Source organism: Cupressus sempervirens, chromosome 5 (genome assembly GCF_028749045.1).
Source record: "Cupressus sempervirens isolate cs-2001-9-10 chromosome 5, ASM2874904v1, whole genome shotgun sequence".
Taxonomy (NCBI): domain Eukaryota; kingdom Viridiplantae; phylum Streptophyta; class Pinopsida; order Cupressales; family Cupressaceae; genus Cupressus; species Cupressus sempervirens.
In genome coordinates this window covers 324,776,518-324,804,228 of record NC_143122.1, presented here as the reverse complement: position 1 = coordinate 324,804,228, position 27,711 = coordinate 324,776,518, and the positions used below count along the sequence as shown (strand labels likewise).

General features: G+C 35.7%; 3 protein-coding genes across 3 annotated transcripts; 2 read left to right on the top strand and 1 right to left on the bottom strand.

Moving 5' to 3' along the window:
• The first annotated feature begins 5,014 nt into the window (after nt 1-5,014).
• LOC149555982 (UDP-glycosyltransferase 74E1-like) lies at nt 5,015-7,214 on the top strand. Its single transcript, XM_089833712.1, has 2 exons — nt 5,015-5,359; nt 6,196-7,214. The coding sequence occupies exons 1-2, from the start codon at nt 5,035-5,037 to the stop codon at nt 7,161-7,163; spliced, it is 1,293 nt and encodes a 430-aa protein (XP_089689838.1). The 5' UTR covers nt 5,015-5,034; the 3' UTR covers nt 7,164-7,214.
• Nucleotides 7,215-11,222: 4,008 nt separating this feature from the next.
• Nucleotides 11,223-13,741, top strand: LOC149555981 (UDP-glycosyltransferase 74E1-like). Its single transcript, XM_089830102.1, has 2 exons — nt 11,223-11,807; nt 12,648-13,741. Exons 1-2 carry the CDS (start codon nt 11,327-11,329, stop codon nt 13,604-13,606), a joined length of 1,440 nt encoding a protein of 479 aa, XP_089686228.1. The 5' UTR covers nt 11,223-11,326; the 3' UTR covers nt 13,607-13,741.
• A 1,759-nt stretch (nt 13,742-15,500) lies between these two features.
• LOC149555980 (uncharacterized) lies at nt 15,501-27,472 on the bottom strand. The gene is made up of 3 exons (XM_089829652.1): nt 27,347-27,472; nt 25,992-27,209; nt 15,501-15,610 (listed from the first exon to the last, which is right to left on the bottom strand). The coding sequence occupies exons 2-3, from the start codon at nt 26,803-26,805 to the stop codon at nt 15,501-15,503; spliced, it is 924 nt and encodes a 307-aa protein (XP_089685778.1). The 5' UTR covers nt 26,806-27,209; nt 27,347-27,472.
• Nucleotides 27,473-27,711: the final 239 nt, after the last annotated feature.

Below are 27,711 nucleotides of genomic sequence, written 5' to 3'. Positions count from 1 at the left end.
AATTTCTCAAAATCTTAGGAAAGAAGAATAAAAGATTGTTAAGAGAAAGGTTTTTTCAGAGGGCCTCATTTTAGGGTCATCTCATATACTGCACATTATCATGAAATAAAGCAATGAAAGAAAAATCTTTCTTAAGGTTGTATGCCTTTTTAGATTTGTACAAATGTGGTTGTGCTCCATTATGACTATATCATATTATTGGAATTTATTATCTGCCCTTTTGAAATATGGATATTGATATTATATTATATTATCTAAGATCAATAAGATTAAATTTCATTTCATTTTTCTATGAAAATTATGGAGCTAACCACCTGACCAAATTCTTCAAACCCATATTTAAGATGCTATAATTATTGATATATGTAGCATGGCTTAGATATTTTTGTTCATATTATTTTGGATATGATTTTGCTTGGACAATTTTATTTCTAAAATATGAATGAGAAATAATTAATAAGAAATGGAATATACACTAATTTCGTATGGGGTGACTTAAACATCACGCATTAAGCTTCATTCCAAGACTATAAGTGTTAAATAGTCAAAGTTGACTTATTTTTTCCAACCTTAATTTTCTCTTTAGTATGTGATGTTTAAGAATACATTCTACATTTCCTCTCCCTACTTTTTTTCATTATTATATGTAGTGTGTCCTTGAAAATTTTGCTCTTTTTCTTTGTCTTCTACTTCCGTGCACTTTTCACCATTGTTTCTTAGAGAGCATCTTGGAGTGATGTCTGGCAGTGGAGGAACATGATTTCCAGTAACATTTAAATTTTGAAAAATTCTTTTTTCCTCTGATCCTTCCTTCCATTGGTTCTCATGGGGTAGTAGTAGAGCACGAGTGACAGTAGCGGCTTTTCAATTGAGAGCTCTCTTTTTTCTTTACTTCTTCTGTCATTGTTTCTTGCAGCAGAGCCTGTAGGAACGACTGGCGGTGGAGGCCTTTTGCTAAGTGATTGATTAATGTAAGTTGTTATGTGCTAGTTGTTGAGGTCAGGGGTTCAAGTCTAGAATCTATGCAAGGGCGAAGGAGAGGAAGACGGGGTAAATTGTCTCATCGTTGTTTTGTTCAACCTCCATTACCATCTTTGTTAAAACTCCCGAAATGAGAGTATGTGATCGAGCTTGGCCATGGAGTGTGTCGACTCAACAGCCAACAACACACTCAAGAATTCAGCACAAACAACACACGTGGATAGAGTAAACAAGCATGGAATCTGATCAAATTAGTCATAACAGTAGCGGAAGTGAGTAAATGTATCTAGTCAAGAACCGTGCCATAAAGTGGAGTTAATACCGTCAATGATGCTACGTTTCCTCCATGAAAAGCAAATAATACGTCTACATATGTGATGAATTACATGGTCGTCCAAGGGCTCTTAAGAATTATGGACCTTTGATTGAACCATTTACTGGGCCTCTTTCATATAGAAAATGCCTACGGCCTAAAGATATAAATTCATTTCTTATTTGATTTTAAAAATATATAATTGATTTTTTAATGATAGAATAAACTAATTATTTTATTCTACTACAAAATTACATCTATATCCTATGATCATATGTTAAAAAATCAATGTTTATTACAGAAATTCTTCAATTCATCAAAATCATATTTTAAATTTTCTAAATTGTTACAAGAATTCAGATTATCATACCCAAAAAAATAAAAACTAACTATTATTTTACATCCTTATTATTGATTAATTCCATCAATTAATATATTTTTCTTAGTACATTTTCCAATTTTTATAATAAATTAAAATTTATTTTAGTTATAATTAAATAAATTAAATAAATAAATTTACTCAAGTTTATTTCATATAATTTTATAATTTTATAGAATGTTTGTTATAATATTACGAAAGTTCTATAAAATTTGGAATAATATTTGTTCAAAAAAATTGTATATCAAATGGAAATTCTATATTTTGGTAAGAATATTCACAATTGAATAATGTATAGTAAAGTATATTGTTAGGAAATCTTAGCTTGAAATATAAAATCGTATGACATAATGAAACAATTTTAATTGTCAAATCCTTAGTTCAAAATATATTTTTCCCCCAAAAAAACTCATTAGAAATTATAAGATGGAATCTTTAAGACCTTCCAAGTCATAATGATTATTTTCCACCTTAATTTTCATAATATGCTTCTAGATATTTTCTTTTAGATTGTAAGCATCACTCTTCCTCTACATCTTATTATATTAACATCCTATTAAAAAATTATTTATCAATGTTATCCAATTCCATAGTGGATATCATACCTTTATAGATATCATTTTGTATCTAGATACATAATTATGTTCCTAGAGCTACTTTGAAAATTATGTGGTGCATCAATCATTCTCCTATCTTCTTGTATTTTTCATACCTTACCATGCAATAAGAGATATTAGGGAAAACTTTTTCCCCCATAAAACTTAGCATTTTCCTTTATTGGGGGTGATCTTATATCTTCAGATATGCAATTCTACGCTATAAAATTCAAGCCTATCTTACAATATATCTTGCTTTCTTGTTAGAAGATGTCCTCATAACACTCATTCTTCACCTAATTTTTATTCTTATATAATTTTTATGATTTTATTATTCATGTTCTTTTTTCTCCGTCCCCTAATTTCTTACATCATGGATATCAACCTTGATAGTGATAGAAAGTCTTGATTTTGATAGTTGTCTTTCTTTATCTTGATTTATTTCTACTCCATATTGTATATCTAATCTTTAAAAAGATAAAGATGATAACTCTTTCCCTTTCCTCACATCCATTGAGAGCTATCTTGGTAGATATTTATATAATGATTTTATATTTTAGTTTTTTAAAGATACAATTTCAGTATTGGTCATGTTCTAACTAGGCATTCTTCGAATTAACATTTGCCTTTATATGAAGTATATTTAAGACAAAATGTGTCACACATTAGAATTATGGCCACAATATTTGTACACTTGTCCATATTTGTCATGATTTTAAATTTCATAATTATTAACAAATAATAAAGTTACAAAAAATAACAAAATTCATGTCCATCTATTTTACGAAATGAATTTTTGTAAAATAGAATAGACCTTGACAAAACTATTACCTACTTTAATTTGAAAACAAATACACTAGATCACCTATTTTCTTATATAAGATAGTATATAATTTATGTTACATCAATCCTTTATATTCATTATTATTTCTCACCTTAACATTCAATCTCTATATATTTTCTAGAACAAAACTATTTGATATTCTTTATTATTCCAATTATATCGAAAAAAATCCATAGATCATGCTAAAGTCAAAATAATTTCTTATGGGGCAAGGGCCCTAGCTCGGTTGGCTAAATCTTCCCTGTTGCATAGGGTTGGTCACGGGTTCTAGTCTCCCTCGTCCCCGTGGTACTAGTGGGCATGTCGCGCCAGCGCTACTGGTCATGTTAAAAAGTTTACCCAACGCACTGCAGTTTATGGGGGGGCCGTGCTGCACCCGAACCCTATGAACATTCATAATGAGTTTTCAATACCTGCACCCTATGAAAATCACATGGACATATAATTAAACTCCAACAACACTTGTACATTTTCGAAATCATAAAACCGTATAATAAAACCTAAATATAAAAAATACCTCTCATTTGTCATTCCAGCTATCATTTCTTTCCAACTTTTCTCACTTTATGATTTTTAAACTTTGTTTATTAGTTGGGGTATTTGAAGTTGCAGCTATTATAGCTGTTGTCAAAATTCATAATGAGTTCAATCACTTTCATATGTATGTGCTTTCGTCATCTCATTTGTAATTTTTCTGCAATGCAAATACAAATCCAATACACCCGCCACCCAATTGAAAAAAATTCAGAGACTCTCGAACACGGTAAACTTATCCTGTGTGCATTTTGTAAAATCAATCATAAACGACCAGCAGTTGGCTGTATCTATTAACATCCACGTGAATAGCAATCGATTGTACGGATGATATTCCATCTATTTTTCCCTTGCCGGCCGCTAAGATAATTACGTCCATTCTTAGAACTCTTAACAGACATTTCAATTCTATTTATAGGCCTTTCTTGTAGCCTTAGAAGCACAGAGTTCTAAAAATTTGAATCTCAAAGTTTTTGTTTTGAGGGCTTTCTCTAAATAAGTTTGTGTTTTGAGGGAAATGGGGAGCTTAGGAGAGTTAGAGAAGAGGGCTCATGCAGTGGTGTTTCCTTATCCAGCTCAGGGACATATCAATCCATTGATGTAGTTTGCCAAGAAGCTTCTCTCCCATAATCTTTTGGTGACATTTGTTGTTAGAAATAGTCAACAGTCATGCTGTTATAACCAAACAACAAGTATGCCACACATTTCCTATTAAATTGGTAACAAGATAGGAATGTCCTCCATGAAACTAGGTCATACAACATTATCCTAAGAAGATATGGATGTCCTCCATGATACTAGGTCATTTAGCATTATCCACTTATCCTCTAGAATCATCTTCTATCAATACCCTCATCTCATAGGCTCTCTATATATAGAGACCATTGCATAGCTTTGTTAAAATCAGTTTGATGAATAAAATTTGCTTCTCTCTTAAGTGTTTATTTCTATTTTTTCCATTGCCAATTATTTGTGCTTATTTCAGATCTTAGTAAATCTTAGATCTCTTATTTTTATCATGGTATCTATTGGAATAAGTCACTAGTTTGTTGCACCAAATCTGCTATTCTGTTTAACAGTTGACTGTTGCTCCCTATTCCGTAGCCATCAGTTTTGTAGGACTGTAGTTAACTCCACCACATGTATGCACAATTGAATTTGTCTCCAAACACATGGCAAGGTTGTTAAGTGAAGTGTTAGTGCTGTCACATTAGATGATCCACATGTACGCTCTAAATAGTTGGAAGTCCTCTATTTATAGAGGCTATGTAATTTGGTTTTATGTGTGCAGTCAGATTAATGAAATAATTTTATTATCTACTGTCACCATGTTTCTTTATAGTTTCAATTTTCAATATTTGTCACCACGGAAATAGTCATAGAGCACATGGCAAAAGCTCAGAATGATGCCATTAATGGAGTTTTGCAGAACATGAGGATTGAAGCAATTTCAGATGGGCTTACTCCTGATTTTGACAGTAAGAAGAGTTCAGAAAAGCCATTAGATCTGCTGAAAAGGTTGGGAAGTGTTTCATTTGAGCATCTAATAGAAAAGCTCAATGGTCAGGGTGATAGAGTCTCTCACATAGTCTATGACTCTTTTCTGGATTGGGTTCCACAAATAGTAAAGAAACTCAGCATTCCCCTGGCCTTCTTTTGGGCACAATCTTGTGCAGTTTACTCCATCTATTATCATTATCACAAAAAAAGTGGTATGTTGGCATAACTTCCATCATTTATTTTCAAATAGGTTTTGATTTCAGATATAATCTAGCTTTGAACAAGAATTACTGTTCTCATGGTTGATGTCTCAATTTTCATTTCACTTCAAGCTATTTAACTGCATTGCTGCTTTGCAGTCAACGACTGATTATTGTTTCTATGGTTTAAAAGACTTTATAGGTTTGACATTCTAAAAATGGTTGAGCTGAGTAGTTGGGATCTAATGTTTTCTATAGTTCAATAGCTTATTATTGTTTTTGAGACCACCTGTTTAAAGTAGTCATTCTTAAAAATCACACACTAAGGGAAAAATTAAGATTTGGAAAAAAAAGTCAACTTTTACTATTTAACACTTTTGATCTAGAAATTAAACTTAGTGTGTGACATTTAAGCCGTTCCATTTAAAAGTTATGAATATATTCAATATATTGAAGATTGCTTTTTCAATGCATTTTTTCAAAAATCCAAGGAAATCCTTATTTGAGAGCGATCAGTTTTTAAGTTAGACAATATTTTTATACTGATGTCACTACTATTAATATATTTATAAGAACGTGAAATCAGTTGAGTCTCTATATTACTATTCTCCGATGACAAATGGGGCAATACCCGTTCTTCTTTTCTTGGTATTACTGTTGTTGTTTTATTCTCAATTTTGCTCTATATACTACAAGTGTGAAGTGTTTACATAAGCCATTGAAATTATAGATAGATTCAATTATTGAATGCAATAACATTTTAAAAATTCCAGGATTAACATGAATTTTATAATTTATTTACTATCAAATATATGTTGACTAACCATTTTTTAATTTTTTATGTTTAGTGAATGAAGAGGATGAATCAGAGAATGGCAGGGATGTGGAAGTTATATCTGGACTCCCACAACTGCACCCATCAGATCTACCATCATTTCTCCAATCATCAAATCCCGACCCATCTACGTTAAAGTCAGTATTGGATCAATTCAATGTCATTTCCCAGGTCACATGGATATTGGTAAACTCTTTCGTTGAACTGGAAGCAACAGAAATAAAATCAATGGACTCTCTCATTCAAATTAGAACAGTGGGTCCTCTAGTTCCATCATCTTTTCTAGAGGGAAACAATCCCAAAGATGCAGATGTTAGTGCACATTTGTGGAAAGCAACAAATTGCATAAATTGGCTGAAGACAAAAGGGAAGTCAATAGTGATATATGTTTCCTTTGGTAGCATGGCTATCCTTTCTAAAGAGCAAATCCATGAAATAGCTTTCGGACTAAAGGCTAGTGGCCATTCCTTCTTGTGGGTAATCCGCCCAAGTGATGACGATAAAGAAAATAACACAACACAAGATTTGCCAGAAGGATTCTTGGAGGAAACTAGCGGGAAAGGGTTAGTGGTGCCTTGGTGTCCACAAACTACGGTGCTTTCTCATACTTCAGTAGCATTGTTCATGACCCATTGTGGATGGAATTCCACACTAGAAAGCCTTAGTTTAGGGGTGCCTATGCTAGCATTTCCTCAATGGAGTTATCAACCAACTAATGCAATGTGCATAGAAGAGCACGGGAAGACAGGTATAAGATTGAAGAAGAGAGAAGATGGTTTGGTTGGGAGGGAAGAAGTGCATAAATCAATTATTGAAATTATGGAAACCAAACAGGGAGTTGAACTAAGAAAAGAAGCTTTGCAATGGAAGACATTAGCCATGAAAGCTATGGAGAATGGAGGATCTTCGCAAAAAAATATTGAAGCCTTTGCTGAGGAGGTTAAGAATAGTGCATCATTAATACCTTCAAGCATCATATGAATATAAAAAAATTAAAATTAAATTTATTATAAGTGCTTAATTATGCTTGTTTTTTAAAGAGTGTTTAGGGTTTGAAATTCCAAACAATATTTTGAGGTGACTACTTTCATATTAAATAAAAGAATCAATTATCTACATTTTTGTAAGTCACCCTTTTTTAATGTTAGTATATCACACACACTGTGAGAGCTAATAGTTCTACTAACTAGAATTAATATAAATAAAGATTTTCGGCAGTGGCATAAATATTGGTGAATTATATGGTATTAAACATTTCTCAAAAAATGATACCTACTTGAAGATGCATACAAAATTGTGAAATATTCTTTTATATTTGAATTTAGTTTTTAATTTTTAATTTATTTTGTGTAGTTGTCAATAAATTTATCAACATTCAAAATATCACCCACAACAGTTCCTTACAGCCAACTAATCATATCTAATAGATACACAAATCATATAAAGTGAATCCCATGTCATCAGCATATATAACTCATGAAATGCAATCATAAGCTCCAAGTGCCAAACCTATAAATGCATGGATAAACCAAGAGCTATTAAAAGGAAAACTAAAACCATGATCGTCAGATAAGAAGATACACCACAATAACCAATTAATTAAAAACCCCAATAACCAATTAATTAAAAGCCCAAAGGATAACATCTCTCACACATTCCCTACTCCATCTCTTCCTTCCAATAAACGCCAATCTTATCAAGTAGAACTCAATTGTACAACGTTCCATAATATTCCATTTTATCCAGCTAACTTGTTTCGTTACAAATTTTAGAAAGGGTTTATTATCAAATAAAATCATTTTAGACTTTCAGTTACTTAAGCATAAATCATGAAATAAATATTGAAAATCAAAGCACTGGGAATATGAGTAGCAGCCCCATCCTCAGCTTGTATAGAAAGGCAAGGTCATTAATGGATACATATGACCCTAGGATGTGTAAAGAAACGCCACTACATGAGATTCATTAGCTGCACTGTTTTTGTTCTAAGTAAAAACGACAAGTAATATGATGGAATTGCTTACGTAAATTGTTAGGGTTGTGTATCTCCTCGCCATGAACTAAGCCACAAAGTGTGGGTACTGTTATCCTATCGGATAGTTTGCACAGCAGTAAAGGACGCTCAAGAGAAAAGGAAACGTGGTATTTTATATGAAATCTACCCTTCTCCTTACAATATTCAGATATGCCCATGTGTGTTGACTAACATGGTTGGGCGTACGTTACAAAGAGAAATAAAAGGCAATTTTGTACAACTTAAAAGATGAAAGATTGACAGTGTTGAAAATAATATTATGTAACATAATTTATTAATATAGGTGTAATTTATTCTGTAGCTTCGAGACTAGGTCGTAAAGGTATAGTTTTCCAAAAAGAATTATAGATACCGAGTCTGATTTGGTTTGGCACCAGTGGAGAGTATATATATGTTCATATTATATTAAGATATAAATTCATTTCTTATTTGATTTTAAAAATATATAATTGATTTTTTAATAATAGAATAAACTAATTATTTTATTCTACCACTAAATTACATATATATTCTATGATCATATGTTAAAAAATCAATGTCTATTACAGAAATTCTTCAATTCATCAAAATCATATTTTAAATTTTATAACTTGTTACAAGAATTCAGATTAGCACACCCAAAAAAAAAAAAACTAACTATTATTTTACGTCTTTATTATTGATTAATTCCATCAATTAATATATTTTTCTTAGTACGTTTTCCAGTTTTAATAATAAGTTAAAATTTATTTTAGTTATAATTAAATAAATTTACTCAAGTTTATTTCATATAATTTTATAATTCTATAGAATGTTTGTTATAATATTATATAAGTCCTATAAAATTTGGAATAATATTTTTTTAAAAAAAATTGTATATCAAATGGAAATTCTTTATTTTGGTAAGAATATTCACAATTGAATAACATATAGTAAAGTATATTGTTAGGAGGTCTTAGCTTGAAATATAAAATTGTACGACATAATGAAACAATTTTAATTGTCAAATCCTTACTTCAAAATATATTTTTCCCCCAAAAAAACCCATTAGAAATAATAAGATGGAATCTTTAAGAACTTCCAAGTCATAATGATTATTTTCCACCTTAATTTTCATAATATGCTTCTAGATATTTTCTTTTAGATTGTAAGCATCACTTGTCCTCTACATCTTATTATATTCACATCCTATTAAAAATTTATTTATCAATGTTATCCAATTCCATAGTGGATATCATACATTTATAGATATCATTTTGTATCTAGATACAAAATTATGTTCCTAGAGCTACTTTGAAAATTGTGTGGTACATCAATCATTCTCCTATCTTCTTGTATTTTTCATACCTTACCATGCAATTAGAGATATTAGGGGAAAAAAATTCCCCCATAAAACTTAGCATTTTCCTTTACTAGGGGTGACCTTATATCTTTAGATATGCAATTCTACACTATAAAATTCAAGCCTATCTTACAATATATCTTGCTTTCTTGTTATAAGATGTCCTCATAACACTCATTCTTCACCTAATTTTTATTCTTATATAATTATTATGGTTTTATTATTCATGTTCTTTTTTTAGGATCCCCTAATTTCTTACATCATGGATACACAGAATATCATATCACATTTATAATTATTTTTTCAGACATAAAAAATATTAGGTATGTCAAAATGAAGATTTATTATCATGTCTAGATAGAATGCCATGATTGTATGGTTATCAACCTTGATAGTCTTTCTTTTTCTTGATTCATTTCTACTCCATGTTGTATATCTAATCTTTAAAAAGATAAAGATGATAACTCTTTCCCTTTCCTCATATCCATTGAGAGCTATCTTAGTAGATGTTTGTATAATGATTTTATATCTTAGTTTTTAAAGATACAATTCTAGTATTGGTCATGTTCTAAATAGGCATTCTTTGAATTAATATTTTCTTTTATATGAAGTATATTTAAAAGAAAATGTGTCACACATTAGAGAAATGGCCACAATATTTGTACACTTGTCCATATTTGTCATGATTGTAAATTTTATAATTATTAAGAGAGAATAAAGTTACAAAAAATAACAAAATTTCATGTCAATCTATTTTAGGAGTTGAATTTTTTTTAAATAGAATAGATGGAGACAAAACTATTACCTACTTTAATTTGAAAACAAATACAATAGATCACCTATTTTCTTATATAAGATTGTATATAATTTATGTTACATCAACCCTTTATATTCATAATTATTTCTCACCTTAACATTCAATCTTTATATATTTTCCAGAACAAAACTATTTGATATTCTTTATTATTCTAATTATATCAAATAAAATCCATAGATCATGCTTAAGTCAAAATAATTCCTTATAATTTTCTTCATAAAAAGGCTCAATACGGCCTCGACCCTATCAACACCACATGGAAATTGCCTTCATAAAAAGTTTACAATACCTGCACCTATGAAAATCACACGGACATATAATCAAACTCCAACAACACTTGGAAATTTTCGAAATCATAAAACCGTATAATAAAACCTAAATTTAAAAAATACCTCTTATTTCTCATTCCAGCTATCATTTCTTTCCAACTTTTCTCACTTTATGACTTTTAAACTTTGTTTATTAGTTAGGGCAATTGAAGTTGCAAACCAGTACAACGTGTTGGCTCTTTGCTTGTGGACTACAATGACTACTATTACAGCTGTTATCAAAATTCATAATAAGTTCAATCGTTTTCATACGTATGTGCTTTCGTCATCTCATTTGTCATTTTTCTGCAATACAAATACAAATCCAATGCACCCGCCACCCAATTTCAAAAATTCCAGAGACTCTCAAACACGGTAAACTTATCCTGTGTGCATTTTGTAAAATCAATCATAAACGACCAGTAGTTGGCTGTATCTATCAACATCGACGTGAATAGAATTCGATTATACAGATGATATTCCATCTATTTTTCCGTAGCCGGCCGCTAAGATAATTACGTCCATTCTTAGAACTCTGAACAGACATTTCAGTTCTATTTATAGGCCTTTCTTGTAGTCTTGGAAGCACAGAGTTCTAAAGATTTGAATCTCGAAGTTTTTGTTTTGAGGGCTTTCTCTAAATAAGTTTGAGTTTTGAGGGAAATGGGGAGCTTAGGAGAATTAGAGAAGAGGGCTCATGTAGTGGTGTTTCCTTATCCAGCTCAGGGACATATCAATCCATTGATGGAGTTTGCCAAGAGACTTCTCTCCCACAACCTCGTGGTGACATTTGTCACCACGGAGAAAGTTAGAGAGCGCATGGAAAAAGCTCAGAATGGTGCCATTAATGGAGTTTTCCAGAACATGAGGATTGAAGCAATTTCAGATGGGCTTACTCCTGATTTCGACAGTAAGAAGAGTTCAGAAAAGCCATCAGATCTGCTGAAAAGATTTGGGAGTGTTTCATTTGAGCATCTAATAGAGAAACTCAATGCTCAAGGCGAGAGAGTCTCTTGTATAGTCTATGACTCTTTTTTGGATTGGGTTCCACAAATAGCAAAGAAATTTGGCATTCCGCTGGCCTTCTTTTGGACACAATCTTGTGCAGTTTACTCCATCTATTATCATTATCACAAAAGAAGTGGTATGTTGGCATAACTTCCATTATTTATTTTCAAATAGGTTTTAATTTAAGAAATGATCTAGTTTTGAACAAGAATTACTGTTCTCATTCTCATGGTTGATGTCTCAATTTTAATTTTACTTTAAGCTTTTTAACTGCAGTGCTGCTTTGCAGTCAACAGCTGATTATTGTTTCTATGGTTTAAAAGACTTTACAGGTTTGACATTCTAAAAATGTTTGAGCTGAGTGGTTGGGATCTAATGTTTTCTATAGTCCAACAGCAATTTTCCAACCATCTGTTTAAAAGGGTCACCCTTAAAAATCATATACTAAGGGAAAAATAAAGCTTTGCAAAAAAGTCAACTTTTACTATTTAACACTTTTGTTCTAGAAATTAAGCTTAGTATGTGATGTTCAAGCCATTCTATTTCAAAGTTATGAATATGTTCAATATATTGAAGACTCTTTTTCCAGTGTATTTTTTCAAAAATCCAATGAAATCTTTAATTGAGTGTCGATCAGTTTTCAAGTTGACAATATTTTTAGACTGATGTCACTACTATTAACATATTTATAAGAACTTGAAATCAGTTGAGTCTCTATATTACTATTCTCCGATGACAAATGGTACAACACCCGGTCTTCTTTTCTTTGTATTACTATTGCTGTTCTATACTCAATTTTGCTCTATATACTGCAAGTGCCAACTGTTTACATAAGCCATTGAAATTATAGATAGATTCAATTATTGAATGCAATAATATTTTAAAAATTCCAGAATTAACATGAATTTTATAATTTTATTTATTATCAAATATATGTTGACTAACCATTTTTAATTTTTATGTTTACTGAATGAAGAGGATGAATTAGACAATGGCATGGATGTGAAAGTTATATCTGGACTCCCACAATTGCATGCATCAGATCTACCATCATTTCTTCAATCTTCAAATCCTGACCCATCTACGTTAAAGTCAGTGTTGGATCAATTCAATGTCATTTCTCAGGCCACATGGATATTGGGAAACTCTTTTGCTGAACTGGAAGCAGCAGAAATAAAATCAGTGGACTCACTCATTCAAATTAGAACAGTGGGTCCTCTAGTTCCACCATCTTTTCTAGAGGGGAACAATCCCAAAGATGCAGCTGTTAGTGTACATTTGTGGAAAGCAACAAATTGCATAAATTGGCTGAAGACAAAAGGAAAGTCAACGGTGATATATGTTTCCTTTGGTAGCATGGCTGTCCTTTCTAAAGAGCAAATCCATGAAATAGCATTTGGACTAAAGGCTAGTGGTCATTCCTTCTTGTGGGTTATCCGCCCAGGCAATGACGATAAAGAAAATAGCACAACACAAGATTTGCCGGAAGGATTCTTGGAGGAAACTAACCAGAAAGGGTTAGTGGTGCCTTGGTGTCCACAAACTATGGTGCTTTCTCATACTTCAGTAGCATTGTTCATGACCCATTGTGGATGGAATTCCACACTAGAGAGCCTTAGCTCAGGGGTGCCTTTGCTAGCATTTCCTCAATGGAGTGATCAACCAACTAATGCAATGTACATAGAAGAGCACTGGAAGACAGGTATAAGATTGAAGAAGAGAGAAGATGGTTTGGTTGGGAGGGAAGAAGTGCATAAATCAATTATTGAAATTATGGAAACCAAACAGGGAGCTGAACTAAGAAAAGAAGCTTTGCAATGGAAGACATTAGCTATGAAAGCTATGGAGAATGGAGGATCTTCACAAAAAAATATTGAAGCCTTTGTTGAGGAGGTTAAGAATAGTGCACCATTAATGCCTTCAAGTGTCATATGAATATAAACAAATTAAAATTAAATTTGTTATAAGTGCTTAGTTATGCTTGTTTTTTAAAGACCATTTAGGGTTTGAAATTTCAAACAATATTTTTAAATGGCTACTTTCATATTAAATAAAAGAATCAATTATCTACGTTATTGTAAGTCACCCTTTTTTAATGTTAGTATATCACACACACTATGAGAGCTAATATTTCTACTAACTAGAATTAATATAAATAAAGAGTTTTGGTAGTGCAATAAATATTCATGGATTATATGGTATTTGAGCATTTCTCAAAGATGATATCTCCTTGAAGATGCATACAAAATTGTGAAATATTCTTTTATATTTGAATTTAGTTTTTAATTTTTTTAATTTTGTGAATCCAGTCTTGATAGTAGGTAGCACCACATCTACTAGAATCAATGCTCTTTCTAGAGTTGTGTTCTACTATGATTTTTTTCCTCTAGCACATTATACATCTACTTAATGTACTTATTTTATGTATTCATCATCCTAATATTTTGATAAATAAAAAGTCGTTATGAGAGTAGGAGTACAAATAATTTTACCAAGAGTTAAATGTTTTTTTCCTTGGTAATAGTTATTTGTCTTATTTAGGGCAATAACCATATACTAGGTTTTTAAAAATCATTGAAGAGTTACTTTTATAGAAAAACATTGGATTCCCATATAGGTTCTTATGAGCGTTGGAGGGACATCCCTCCCAAACTACATCAAGCAACCTTTATATATCTTTTGTATTTTCATGTACCCTCAAGTTTACATAAAGATGTTCACTTCACCTTTTTTCTAAAAATTATTCATAAGAAAATATTAATCATTTATCACTTGTGATTAATTGATTCATTGGGCTCAATAAGATACTTAGTCTATACTAGGTACCCCTAGAAGAAACCCTACTAGATACTCCTTGAAGGAACTAACGTTGTAATGTATCATCTCCTTTCAAAGTAACTTTTATGAAAGTTGACAAATATCACCACTAAGAATTAATATCTTTATTAGGCAAGAAAAAAATTGAATTCACCCAATTTTTTTATAAAGAGAAATAAAGAAATTTTCCAAAACATACAATTTGGAAAAAAACAAAAAAAAAAAACATAACTAAATCAAAGCTACAAAAATAGATAACAAAAAATAGACTAAATGATATCATCTTGTCTAGATTGATTCTCATACCCATTATAGAAACATGTGAGGACCTCAAGCCTTTAATGTCCTCTCTGAATGCCATCTTCATCAACCAGAATGGCAACTCTTTAGTTTGGGTAGATTCTTCAGGGGGCCTTTACTATGTGGCCATCGGCCATCTATCCCTTGTGAGTAAAGAGGAGAAACCTATTTGGGCCAAAGCCTGGATCCCTGGGCTTACGCCTAAGATAAACATTTTCTTCTGGCTCCTCCTTCAAGATAAAATCCTCACCCAGGATAATTTAGCCAAGAGAGGCCAAATCTTACCTAATAGATGTTGCCTCTGTAAGCAAGATCTAGAAACGGTTAATCATTTGTTCATCCACTGTCCCTTCTCCTCTAGGGTGTGGAGCCATCTGACTATTAACCTAGACTTCAACTGGTGCTCTCCAACTTGCATCCAAGATTTCTTTAGTCAGTGGAGAAGCCACCACCAAGGTTTGAATTCTCATTTATTGAGCTCTTGGATCCTCCCACACTTGTGCTAGGGAATCTGGAAGGAGCACAACAATAGGATATTTAGAGACAGAGAAGCCTCTGAGGTTATAATAGCTAAGAAAACCAAAAACCTTATGATAGAGAACTATGCCATAACCAGAGAAGGAGACATAAAGGTTGGAGGGAACAGTAAAGCTAGGAAAGAAGACATGATCAAAAGAAGACAAGAGGCTATTTGGTCTTTTCCCCCTAAGAACTAGCACAAAGCCAATTTTGATGGGGTGGCCAAGGGGAATCCAGGTCCAGCTGGATGCGGAGGTATCATAAGAAATAGTTCAGGAGGTGGCATTGTTGCTATCTCTTTCCCTATTGGCCACCAAACCAATCATCTAGCTGAAGCCAGTGCTACTAGGTTCACTGTTAAGTTGGCCCTGACCTCAGGGATTAAGCAGCTGTGGCTTGAAGGTGACTCCTTAAATATAATAAATTGCATTTTAGGAGTCACAAAACCCTCCTTGACCATCAAAAGCATTATTGAGGACCTAAAATCGGACTTAAGGAAATTTAAAAACTACCACATCAGCCACGTTTATCATGAAGCAAACACGGTCGCTGACTGGTTCACCAACGAAGCGGTTGCTAGCAACTCGATGATGACGCGAGGAAGCAACAATGACTTTCTAGTGGTAGCAACTGAGCTAATCCGAAAGGAGCAAATCCATGGCACCAACATAATGTCCTTTTAATGATGATAGGATTTGCAAAATCGTACTTCAAAAATGAAATTATTTGGAGTTATGTGAAACCCCCTCCGCTCCATAATCACGTGTACAAAAGACATGAGCTGAAGGAAGCTAGGAATAAACCCATAAACACGCGCAAAATTATTTTCACTCCCAACGGCTTTTGCTACTCTGAACTCGGCAATACTGCTAGTGGTTTAGGGTTAGTTGAGCCAAAAACTACAAGGGTGGCTGAAAGGATCAGAAGAGAGCCATGGGGCAAAGCGGAGAGATGGAAAGAGAAGAGGAAGGTCTGGAGAAAGCTCTAGAAGGGAGGTATAACCAAATTTATAGAGAAGCTTCATGGATTTGATGTGGAGGTTACTAAAGGTATGGTTGATTCCTTGCAAAATGGCAGGGTCAAAATTGATGGTGTTTCCCACCAAATCATTGAGGGTCTTATTGTGAAGGTGACTAGCTTTTCTTAGGATGGCTTGAACTTCTATAGGGACAAGAAGATGTCTACCAACACTGTCATCACTTTGTCAAGGATGATAAGGAGAAAAGCAAATTGGTCAAGATTGACACCTACTACAACATTGATTCCATCAAAAAGTTCTGGAGGTATGTTCTCAGGATTATCATTGGGTATGTCACTCTTGACCCCAAGTTTGATAGAATCAGGACTCATCATTTTGTTCTGTTAAATCATTTTAGACACAAAGTGAAAATTTCTTTTCCTTTTTACATTTTCACCTCCATGGCCAAGAATATAGAGGGGTTCAAGAAATGCCCTGTCAAAAATCTTGCCCTCCATGAGGGTCTCCTGCTTCTAACTTACGAGTTGTTGAAAACCCAAACTAGAGGTAAAACCATTGGGATTTGGGTAGTGCCTCTGATCCGGGGGATATTTTCACCAAAAATTAAAGTATCTCCAAAACTCCAATAAATGGCGTAAGTTTTAAGTCCTCAAAATTTTGGATCTAATGCAATTTGAACAGATGAAAAAGGAGTTCATACGCAAAAGTTATAGCTAGTCAAAGTTTGGTCAAATCAAGTACAGAGGTCGTCAAAAGGTGAAAACAATAATCATCTCGAAAGTGGTCAACAATGGGTTTCAAATTGAAGATCTCATCAAGAGCTTTCTAGCGACGTTCGTTTCATCAAAAATGGAGCTCGTATGCAAAAGATATGCCCGATTGAAGTTTGAGGTGGAAAAAATAATAAAATAATAATAATAAAAATTAAAAAAAAAATTTAAAAAAAGTAAAATAATAAATATTTCGTAGTGGCGCCAGGTTTTGAACCCATGACCATAGGCCCCTAAAATTTGGCTGGTGGTCGTTACACCACCAACAACTGTTGAAACATATGTCACCGATGTTTATTTTATAGTTTTAAACGCAACTAAATTGGGCTAAAAGCCAAAGGCCAGTGTGGTGGTTGGAACCACTGACCTCCCTCTACTACATGTGTTTTCAAAATCTCCTTTGCCATTGTGCCATGTGTGTGGCTTGTGATATTATTTGCACATATTTTATTTAAAGTGTATCAAAGCCCGATTCCCTCTTGTCTAAGTAATAGCAATTATTAAATAAGGACAAATTTCAAAAATAGGAATGAGTCTTATTTCAAAGATAGACTGTTGTAAGGGTCTAAATATGTTAAATCTTGGTTTGCCCTATTATTAGGCAAATATTTTGTATAAAAAAGAGGGTTTAGGGGCCTTTTGAAGGCATGGAAATTAAGGGAGAAATTATGCAAATGGTGAAAGAGAGTTTGTCTATGTGGAGACTTAGTGATTTTTCCTGCACATAAAGGAATTTTGCTGCGTGTGCTTGAAGGGAATTGTCACAAATCACTTGTATTGATTTATTGGAGTTAATCGGATCAGTCCCCCTATTGGAGCTAGACCCGGAGACGTAGTCCTTCTCGGACAAACTCCAAAATCAAATGTGTTGTGTCTCTATCTCTCTTTCTATCATCTCATTCTGTGTTTTCTTATTTGCAATTATGTTAATTTTTCTTTATTAAAGCTTCAAAATTAACTTTATGTAATTGGTTAATATTATCTGTAATAGTCCTAGATCCTAGAAATTAGATCAAATTTGGTATCAGAGCTTTGTTGGACTAGTATTGCAGATTTGAATGTTAACAAGATCCAGGTTGAATCAAGGCGAAGGTGATCTTGAAGAATATAATCCTGAGATCAAAAAATGAAGAGCTAATCCACCATTTCAGATGGAAGATAAAGGTGGTGGACAAGGTTCAAAAGATCAAAATGTCCAAAAGACTCTCCAGAGTTTGCAAACAAAGGTAGAAGTTTTATTACAAGAAAGAGAAGAGAAGATGCAAAGGCGTGCAGCTCCTGATGAAAAAGGGAAAAAGAAAGGCACTGATGATGATCCTGATTGTGAGCCTCCATCTCCTCCCTCTTCTCCTTCTCCCCCTTCTTCTCCTTCTTTTACACATTCTAAGTCTTCTAATATTTTTAAAGGTGGACATGAGCTTCGAATTAAGTTGGATGTAAAGTTTGACTTGCCAAAATATTGTGGGGAGTTAAATGCTGAGAAATTAGATGATTGGATTCAGCAAGTAGAAGTCTACTGTAGAGTACAAAACCTTGTAGATGATGTTGATAGAATTTAGTTAGCCACTCTTCAGTTAGGCGGTGTAGCTCTAACTTGGTGGGAGAGTAGGACCCAGCATGAGACTTCACGACATGGTAAGTTAAATATGTCTTGGTCAGAATTTGTTAGTGCTTTAAAGAAGCAATTCTATCCCCTAGGCCATATGCAGCAGTTAATGATGAGCTGGCAACATTTTAGACAAGGGAAAAGTCAAACTGTCCAAGAGTACACCCATGAGTTTCGTAAAAGGGCTATTTCATTAAATGTTCCATTGTATACCTAGGACACTTTACTCAAGTATATAGGTGGTCTTCATTCTTACCTAAGGCACTCTATCCTCATCCTGAATCCTTGTAATTTGGATGAAGTATGTGTCCAGGCAACACATTTAGAGTCAAGAGGTAAGGGCACCTTATTGATAAGTCTGATAAAAATTCATCTAAGTCTGAGGAAAAGTCCAAAGGCAAAGGGAAGGGTAAAAAGAAAGCTACAGTAAAGAAAGAGGGTGAGAAACCCACATGCTCACATTGCAAGAAAGAAGGACATGATGATTCTAAGTGCTGGAAGCTGCATCCTGAAAAGAGGCCAAAGCAATTTGGTGGAAATAAAGCCAAACAAAAGACTGCTACTGTAGCTCAACAAGATCTTGGATCTAATTCCAGAGATGAAACAAATATTGTTGCTACCGGGATCCAAGGTAAAGGAAAAGGTATTTCTCTTTCATCAGCTACCAATTCTTCTATCATAAGTGCAAGTACAAGTGAAGATTCTTCTCCTAAGAATGATAAGAAAAGGAATGAATTGTTTCACATTCGAGTTGCCATCAAGCAAAATAAGGTTGATACATTATTTGATACAAGTTTTCAAGTTAACTTGATATCTGAGGAAATTGTTGAGAAGCTTAATCTGACTACAACACCTCATCCAAAGCCATATCCTCTTGGATGGGTTTGCAATGATGCACAATTACAGGTAACCAAGTAATGTAAGTTAAGATTTGCTATCACTGCAAACTTTGTAGATGAGGTAGAAGCTGATGTAGTCCCTCTAGATATTTGTGGTCTCGTACTTGGGAGTCCCTATTTATATGATCAACAAGCTATCTTCTATAGGGGGGAAAATAAGTATCATCTGTTTAAAGATAAAATTGAATACATTGTACGGGCACATAAGGTTAAGACTAATCTGGCACTACTTAATGCTGGTCAAATGAAAAGGTTAGTCAACTCTAGTAAGAATTTTGTGTTGATGATTATAAAAGCCAAAGAAGATGAAACCTCTAAGGCATTCAAGGGATGTGATCCAAAACATAAAGATGAAATGGTCAAGGATGTTTCTGCCTATGATGACTTGTTTCAGGAACCGAAAGGATTGCCTCCTAAAAGAGAGATACAACATGAAATTCAGTTGTAGCCAAAAGCACCACTTCCTAATATTGGCATGTATCATTTATCAGTCTTGCAGAATGAAGAAATCAAGAAGCAAGTTCAAGAGCTCATGGAGAAAGAAGTTATTCATCCTAGTACTTCTCCTTGTGGTTCTCCTATTGTGTTAGTTCCAAAGAAAGATGGGACTTGGAGAATTTGCATTGACTATAGGGCTTTGAACAAGATAACGGTAAAGAATAGGTACCCTCTTCCCAGAATTGATGATTTACTTGATCAGTTGAAACATGCAATTTATTTCACTAAGCTAGACTTAAGTAGCGGATATCATCAAATAAGAATTGCAGAAAGTGATATTTGGAAAACTGCTTTTAAGATAAAATAGGGACTTTATGAGTGGTTGGTTATGCCATTTGGGCTTTGTAATGCACTAGCTACATTCACGAGAGTCATGAATGATGTCTTTCGTCCTTTTATTGATGATTTTGTCATTGTCTATTTAGATGATATTCTTGTATTTAGTAAGTCTTGGGATGATCATGTAATTCATGTAAAAAAAGTACTTGATGTATTGAGAAAAGAAAAACTCTATGTAAAGATGTCAAAATGTGAATTTGCAAAGACATCCTTAGTGTACTTAGGGTATGTCATAGGAAATGGTCAATTGAAAGTAGACCCTGCGAAGGTCGAATGTATTGTAAAATGGCCTAAGCCAAGTACAGTTACAGAAGTCAGGAGCTTTTTGGGTGCAGTTCAGTACTGGAGAAAGTTCATTGCAAACTTCTCTTATATTGCATCACCATTGCATGCATTGACCAGTACCAAGGCAACTTTTCAGTGTGGAGGTCCACAATAGAAGGATTTCGACACTTTGAAGGAAAAGTTGAGCACCACACCAGTTCTGGCTTTACTAGATTTACATCAACCATTTGAGATTGAGACAGATGCAAGCGGGTTTGCCATGGGAGCTGTACTCATGCGAGGTAAACCAGTCTTCTACCACTCTGAAACTTTTTTAGGAGCAGTAAGTAACTATCCTACTTATGATAAGGAACTTTATGCTTTAGTTTAGAGTGTTAAAAAATGGAAGCACTACTTAATGGGAAAGGAAACTATAATCCACATTGATCACCAGCCGCTACAATATTTGCACTCACAATCTAAGTTGCAATAGAGTAGGCATTTTAGATGGATTGGTTTTCTAACACAGTTTCATTTGGTAATTAAGTATAAAAAGGGTTCCCATAACAAAGTAGCAGATATGCTCTCTAGGCCTCCTATTAAGAATGCTTTGATAATCCTTTAGAATAGTTCTATGGTTCATGAAAGTTTTCAAGAACAATATGCTAATGATAAGGACTTTAAGGATATCTATGCAACTTTAATCCAGGGTAAACATGTGGAAGAGAAAGATTACTATGTGCAAGATAATTTGTTGTAGCACTTGGTAAAAGTATGCATTCCTAAAGATGAACAAGCACATGTAATCCGTGAAGCACACACCTCTTTGATTACAGGGCATTTCGGGGTAAGTAAGACATTAGCTAAATTGCAGAAATATTGTTACTGGCCTTGTATGCAGGAAACTGTCACCAAGTATATAAAAGGATGTGTAATGTGTGCAACCAGTAAGCCAAGTAATAGGAAATTAGGTTTGTACACACCATTACCTATACCATCCCATCCTTGGGAAAGTGTGTCTATGGACTTTGTGGGGGGTTTACCTATGTCTAGGAAGGGTCATGATTATTTGTATCTAGTAGTTGATCGGTTCAGAAAAATGTGTATTTTAATGCCTTGTAAAAAGCAGGTCACTGTTGAACTAACTACTCATTTGTACTTTCAAAATGTATGGGTTCATGTTGGGTTACCCACTTCCATTGTATCGGATAGAGATTCTCAATTCTTAGGGGAATTTTGGTCATCTTTGTGGGGACTCATGGATACCAAACTGAAGAAGAGTACATCCTTCCATCCACAGACCGACGGATAGACAAAGGTAGTGAACAAGATAGTTGTGCATCTTCTTAGAGGTTATTGCAGCAAGCATCCTAAGTTGTGGGATGAAAGTCTTCACTATGTGCAACACGCTTACAACCATGCAACACACTCTTCTACAAAGAGGTCTCCTTTTGAGACTTGCTTCGATTATTTGCCAAAAACACCAATGGATTTTGAGAAGAACCTCCTTATAGCAATATCGTGAGAATGCTCGAAATAACAGAATACAAAGTGATAGCAGAACGCAGAATAAATCTACTGATCGCAGGCCACTTCGAGGGGGTAACCTCCTTTGAGCAAGCTCAATACAATAAATTCGTCCGTGCCCATCAAGGGCCTCAACCTATTCTTATATACTGGGTACGATCTAGAAAAGTAATACTACCTATGCATGTGGGATAATAAAATAAACTCACGGGACGACTTACAAAGCATATGCGTCCAACAACTCTACTCTAACAAAATAAACAGAAGGAACACACAGGTTCCTAACATCCCCTCTCCCTTAGAAAAAAGCTTTGTCCTCAAAGCTTAAGGTGTGGAAATTGTTGTTGAATCTGAAGAAGGGGTTCCCAGGTAGCATCCTCTGGTTGCATGCCATGCCACTGAATCAAGACCTCAGAGATGGAGCGAGAGCGAAGCTAGCGAGTGCGCTGGTCAATGATTGCCACCGGCTCCAGGATAATGGATCCTTTCGTATCCATTTCAGGGAGAGTAGTTTGTGCTCTGACAGTGGTACCCAGAACTTTCTTTAGACAAGAAACATGAAAGACTGGATGAATGTGGGAAGAAGGAGGAAGTTCCAGTTTATAAGCAACTGAACCAATCTTCTGCAGAACCTGATAAGGCCCATAAAATTTTGGGGCCAGCTTATGACGCCCTTTCAGCTTTAGGGAGGATTGTTTGTATGGCTGTAGACGAAGAAAAACCATATCCCCAACTTGAAATGAGCGCTCAGAACGGTGTTGATCTGCTTGTTGTTTAATCCGATTACGGGCCATGTGAAGATTATCCTGTAAGGTACGAAGAATCTGATCCCTGCTGCGGAGAACTATGTCAACTGCCTGGACTGGTGAGCTGTTGGGAGTGTAGGGAAGGAGCACTGGAGGTGCCTGACCATAGACTGCTTCATATGGAGTCATTTTAGAGGCAGTGTGGTAAGAGGTATTGTACCACCATTCAGCTAAAGGGAGCCACTTGGCCCACTGATGTTGCTGTTCGGAAGTGAAGCAACGAAGATAAGTTTCCAAGCATTTATTGACAATTTCCGTTTGACCATCAGTTTGTGGGTGATAGCCCGAACTCATCTTCAGTTTGGTGCCAGTTTTCTGAAACAGTTCAGTCCAAAAATGACTGGTAAAAGTTGCATCACGATCAGAGACAATGGAAGAAGGGAGTCCATGAAGAAGAAATATCTGGTCCATGAAGATTTGTGCAACAGAGGAGGCAGTATAGGGGTGGCTGAGGGCACAAAAATGACTATATTTTGAGAGACGATCAACCACAACCAAGATCACTGTCTTGCCACCGGATTTAGGAAGCCCTTCAATGAAATCCATAGAAATATCAATCCAAATCCGTGTAGGGATGGGCAATGGTTCGAGCAAGCCAGGAAGGAGGGTCGTTTCACCCTTGTGGCGTTGGCAAGTATCACATTCAGCCACCATCTGTTGAATCGTCTGTTTCATTCCTTTCCAAAAGAAGTTTCTCCTTGCTCGCTCATAAGTTTTGAGGAAGCCTGAGTGCCCTGCTGAAGGAGAAGCATGGAGTTCATAAAAAATAGCCTGATGTAGAGATGGGTTCTGAGGAAGCACTAGCCGACCCTTGTATCGAAGAGAAGCACCATCCCAAGAGTAATGTGGTATAGCAGAAGGATTATTGGCTAGCTGGTGAATGATTTGAGATAAAGAAGAGTCACTGTCATAGCCCTGCTGAACAGATGCTAACCAATTGGGAATGGGCTTAGAAATAGCGGAAAGGGAAGCTTGATTATCAAATGTGCGAGAAAGAGCATCTGCCACAATATTCTCCTTACCCTTCTTGTAGGTGATCTCATAATCATACCCCATGAGTTTGCTGACCCATTTCTGTTGTGTAGGAGAGGATACCCGTTGTTCCAGGAAGTATTTCAGACTGTGGTGATCGGTTCTGATGCAAAAATGACTCCCTAAGAGGTATGGCCGCCACTTCTGTACAGCATGCAAAATAGCCATCATTTCTTTTTCATAAGTAGAGAGGGCTAGATTCTTACCAGAGAGGGCTTTGCTAGTGAACGCAATAGGATGGTCATCTTGCAGGAGAACAACACCCAATCCATTGCCGCAAGCATCACTCTCAATAGTGAAGGGTTTGGAAAAATCTGGCATCGCGAGAACAGGTGTACTGCACATAGCCTGTTTCAGTTGTTCAAATGCAGTCTCAGCAACAGGGGTCCAGGAGAAGGCATCCTTTTTTAACAGAGCTGTCAATGGTGCGGCAATTTTGCCGTAATCTTTGACAAACTTGCGGTAGTAGCCAGTCAACCCCAAAAAACCCCGAAGGCTCTTGAGAGTTTTAGGATGCGGCCAAGTTTTCATGGCATCTATTTTTGTAGGATCCACCCGCACTCCATGGTGTGCAACAATATGCCCGAGATACTCCACTTCCTCCTGGCCAAACACACATTTAGATAGTTTTGCACAGAGTTGATGATCAGAGAGAAGTTGCAAGACAAGCTCCAGATGATGGAGATGCTCAGCCCAAGTTTTGCTATATATGAGGATATCATCAAAGAAGACTAGAATGAATTTCCGGAGGTATGGTCGAAATATGTTATTCATCACTGCCTGAAATGTTGAAGGAGCATTCGTGAGGCCAAAGGGCATGACTAAAAATTCATAGTGACCATCATGTGTGCGGAAGGCAGTTTTAGGTATATCCTCCTCATTAACCCGAATTTGATGATACCCAGAACGAAGATCTAACTTGGAGAAAAAATGAGCCCCGTGAAGTTCATCAAGAAGTTCATCAACAACTGGAATGGGAAACTTGTCCTTTATAGTGAGATGATTAAGTGCTCGGAAATCAATGCAGAGTCGCCATGACCCATCTTTTTTGCGAACAAGCAGAACTGGAGAAGAAAAGGAACTGGTACTAGGGCGAATAATACCTTGCTTCAGTAAGTCATGGACAAGTATCTCGATTTCAGTCTTCTGATGAAATGGGTAGCGGTAGGGCCTGATGTTGGGCGGAACACTCCCAGGAAGGAGCTGAATACGGTGGTCCTCTGGACGAGAAGGAGGTAATCCCACAGGTTCAGCAAATATACCAGAATACTTGTCCAAAATGTGTTGGAGATCGGCAGGACTGCTAGAGACTGCTGATGGCTGCATCTGAATGGAATGGAGCTGAGCGATGACACCATGTGAATTCTTCTTAAGAAGTTTTTCCATACGGTGTGAACTGATGATGCTGAGAGACCCTGGTTGTAAGCCTTTCAAAGTGTGTTGGTGCCCCTCGGCTGAAAACTGCATCCAAAGTTCAGCAAAATCCCAGAGAATGGGGCCAAGAGTGCGTAACCATTGGGCACCCAAAACCACATCACAGCCACCTAAGGGTATGGCAAACATGTCAGAGCGCATGTTATAATCTCCAATAGAGAGACGCACATTGCGACATTTCCCTTTACAAGGTAAAGTGCCCCCATTGGCAATCATGACTTCAAAGCTAGAGCAGGGATGGATAAAGCAATCAGCCTGTTTGGCTATTCGTGGATCAATGAAGTTATGAGTGCTACCAGAATCAATGAGTATAGTAAGAGGGATCTTCTTGAAGAAACCCTGGACCCGCATGGTTTGTGGAGTAGTGACTCCTGCCAAAGCATGGACAGATATCTCTGGTGGAGCTTCTGGGGAAGGAGGTTCAGGCTGGTGAGGCTCAACCTCAGCATCCACTGTTTCCTGAGCATCTACATATTCTTCCAGTTCCGGTGGAGAATCCACATCCAAGAGATAGAGCTTTTGCTGAACACATCTATGGCCCCGAGACCATTTCTCATCACAATTATAACAAAGCCCTTTGTCTCGCCTAACTCGCATCTCTGTTTCAGACAAGTGCTTGATCGGAGTAGTTCTGGGAGCTGGTATGACTGGAGGGTTGTGAGAACCTGTATTTCTGAATGGAACAAAATTAGATCTGGAGCGTTGTAGAGCACTAATCTTGTCTTCTGCTAACTTAGCCAACCCAAGGGCTTCCATCATTGTAGTAGGTCGAAACATTTTGACTTCTGAGCGAAGTGCATCCTTCAGACCACTGACAAAACAACTACGAAAGAATTCATCAGACAAGCCCTCTGTGTGATTAGCTAATTTTTCAAACTCTGTCTGGTATTCTCTTACAGTGCCTGTTTGACGCAGTTTAGTGAGTGCTCCTGTGAAATCATCAAAGGAACTAGGGCCAAAGCGCTCCAAAATGAGGGTGCACAATTCGCTCCACGTTGGGCCTACATTAGCCTTGATGTACCAATGGAACCATTGAAGAGCTTCATGTTCCAAATGAAAAGATGCAAGGGAGACTTTGTGGTTATCCAAAGTATTATGCAAGCTGAAATACTGCTCTGCCCTATAGATCCATCCAGTCGGATCAGAACCATCGAAGCGTGGAAAATCAAGCTTTGGTCCACGGAAATTGCCAGAAGAGGACCCAGTATCTCCTGAATGGTTTCGGCTCATGGCTGACTGCTGAAAGTTAAGACCCAGAATTTTGTCATCCAGATCTTGAAGTCTGGTTTTGAGGGATGCAATTTCCTCTTCCATGATTTTTGCTCCTGTACGCATAACAACCATAAAACAAGGTTTTTTTTTTTTTTTTTTTTTTTTTTTTTTTTTTTTGAAATGGGTAGAAGATGAGAAACAAAAACTTTTTTAGTTACGGCAAACTTGGATTTGGGTAAAACTCATATAGGAAATGGGTGTTCGACGGGTGGTGGGAGACTATCTGGGGACAAGGGAAAAAGAAAAATGAGGGTTTCAAGGGTAGGGAGGCGAAATGAGGCGAACAGTCCAAGAGGGATAAGGGAGCAAAATGAGGAATTGAATCTTGTGGCTCAGTTTGGTGGCGATTGGATGAGAGGTGAAAAAGATAGGGCAAACCCTAAAATTAGATAAATGAGGGATTTAGGGCTTTGATATGTAAAATTTGGGGTTGGGTCGCCAAGGAAGGAAGTATGCGAAATGATATTGCAGACGTTCTGCGGAAGTATGAGCAGAAACAGAAAGCAAACAAGGAAGCTACGACTTAGAAACAGTCGACTTAGAAAAATTCACTCAGATAGAACAACTGAAAAGAGTGATTGCAATAACAAGAGATATTAGAAGTGAGAGGAACCTGAAGGCCACGACAGAAAAAAAATTTGATGTAATTTCCACCCAGCGAGCCCAAGAGAGTGCTCTGATACCAGATGAGAAGAACCTCCTTATAGCAATATCGTGAGAATGCTCGAAATAACAGAATACAAAGTGATAGCAGAACGCAGAATAAATCTACTGATCGCAGGCCACTTCGAGGGGGTAACCTCCTTTGAGCAAGCTTAATACAATAAATTCGTCCGTGCCCATCAAGGGCCTCAACCTATTCTTATATACTGGGTACGATCTAGAAAAGTAATACTACCTATGCATGTGGGATAATAAAATAAACTCACGGGATGACTTACAAAGCATATGCGTCCAACAACTCTACTCTAACAAAAT

What these genes read in the sequence shown, in the direction of transcription:
- LOC149555980 (XM_089829652.1), bottom strand. Translation starts at nt 26,805, where the DNA reads ATGGTTGTTATGCGTACAGGAGCAAAAATCATGGAAGAGGAAATTGCA. An exon ending in ATGGTCTCGGGGCCATAGAT is followed by an intron (nt 15,611 to 25,991) that starts GTGTTCAGCAAA and finishes GGTGGCCAATAG; the next exon opens with GGAAAGAGATAGCAACAATG.
- LOC149555981 (XM_089830102.1), top strand. Translation starts at nt 11,327, where the DNA reads ATGGGGAGCTTAGGAGAATTAGAGAAGAGGGCTCATGTAGTGGTGTTT. An exon ending in TCATTATCACAAAAGAAGTG is followed by an intron (nt 11,808 to 12,647) that starts GTATGTTGGCAT and finishes TACTGAATGAAG; the next exon opens with AGGATGAATTAGACAATGGC.
- LOC149555982 (XM_089833712.1), top strand. Translation starts at nt 5,035, where the DNA reads ATGGCAAAAGCTCAGAATGATGCCATTAATGGAGTTTTGCAGAACATG. An exon ending in TCATTATCACAAAAAAAGTG is followed by an intron (nt 5,360 to 6,195) that starts GTATGTTGGCAT and finishes TTTTATGTTTAG; the next exon opens with TGAATGAAGAGGATGAATCA.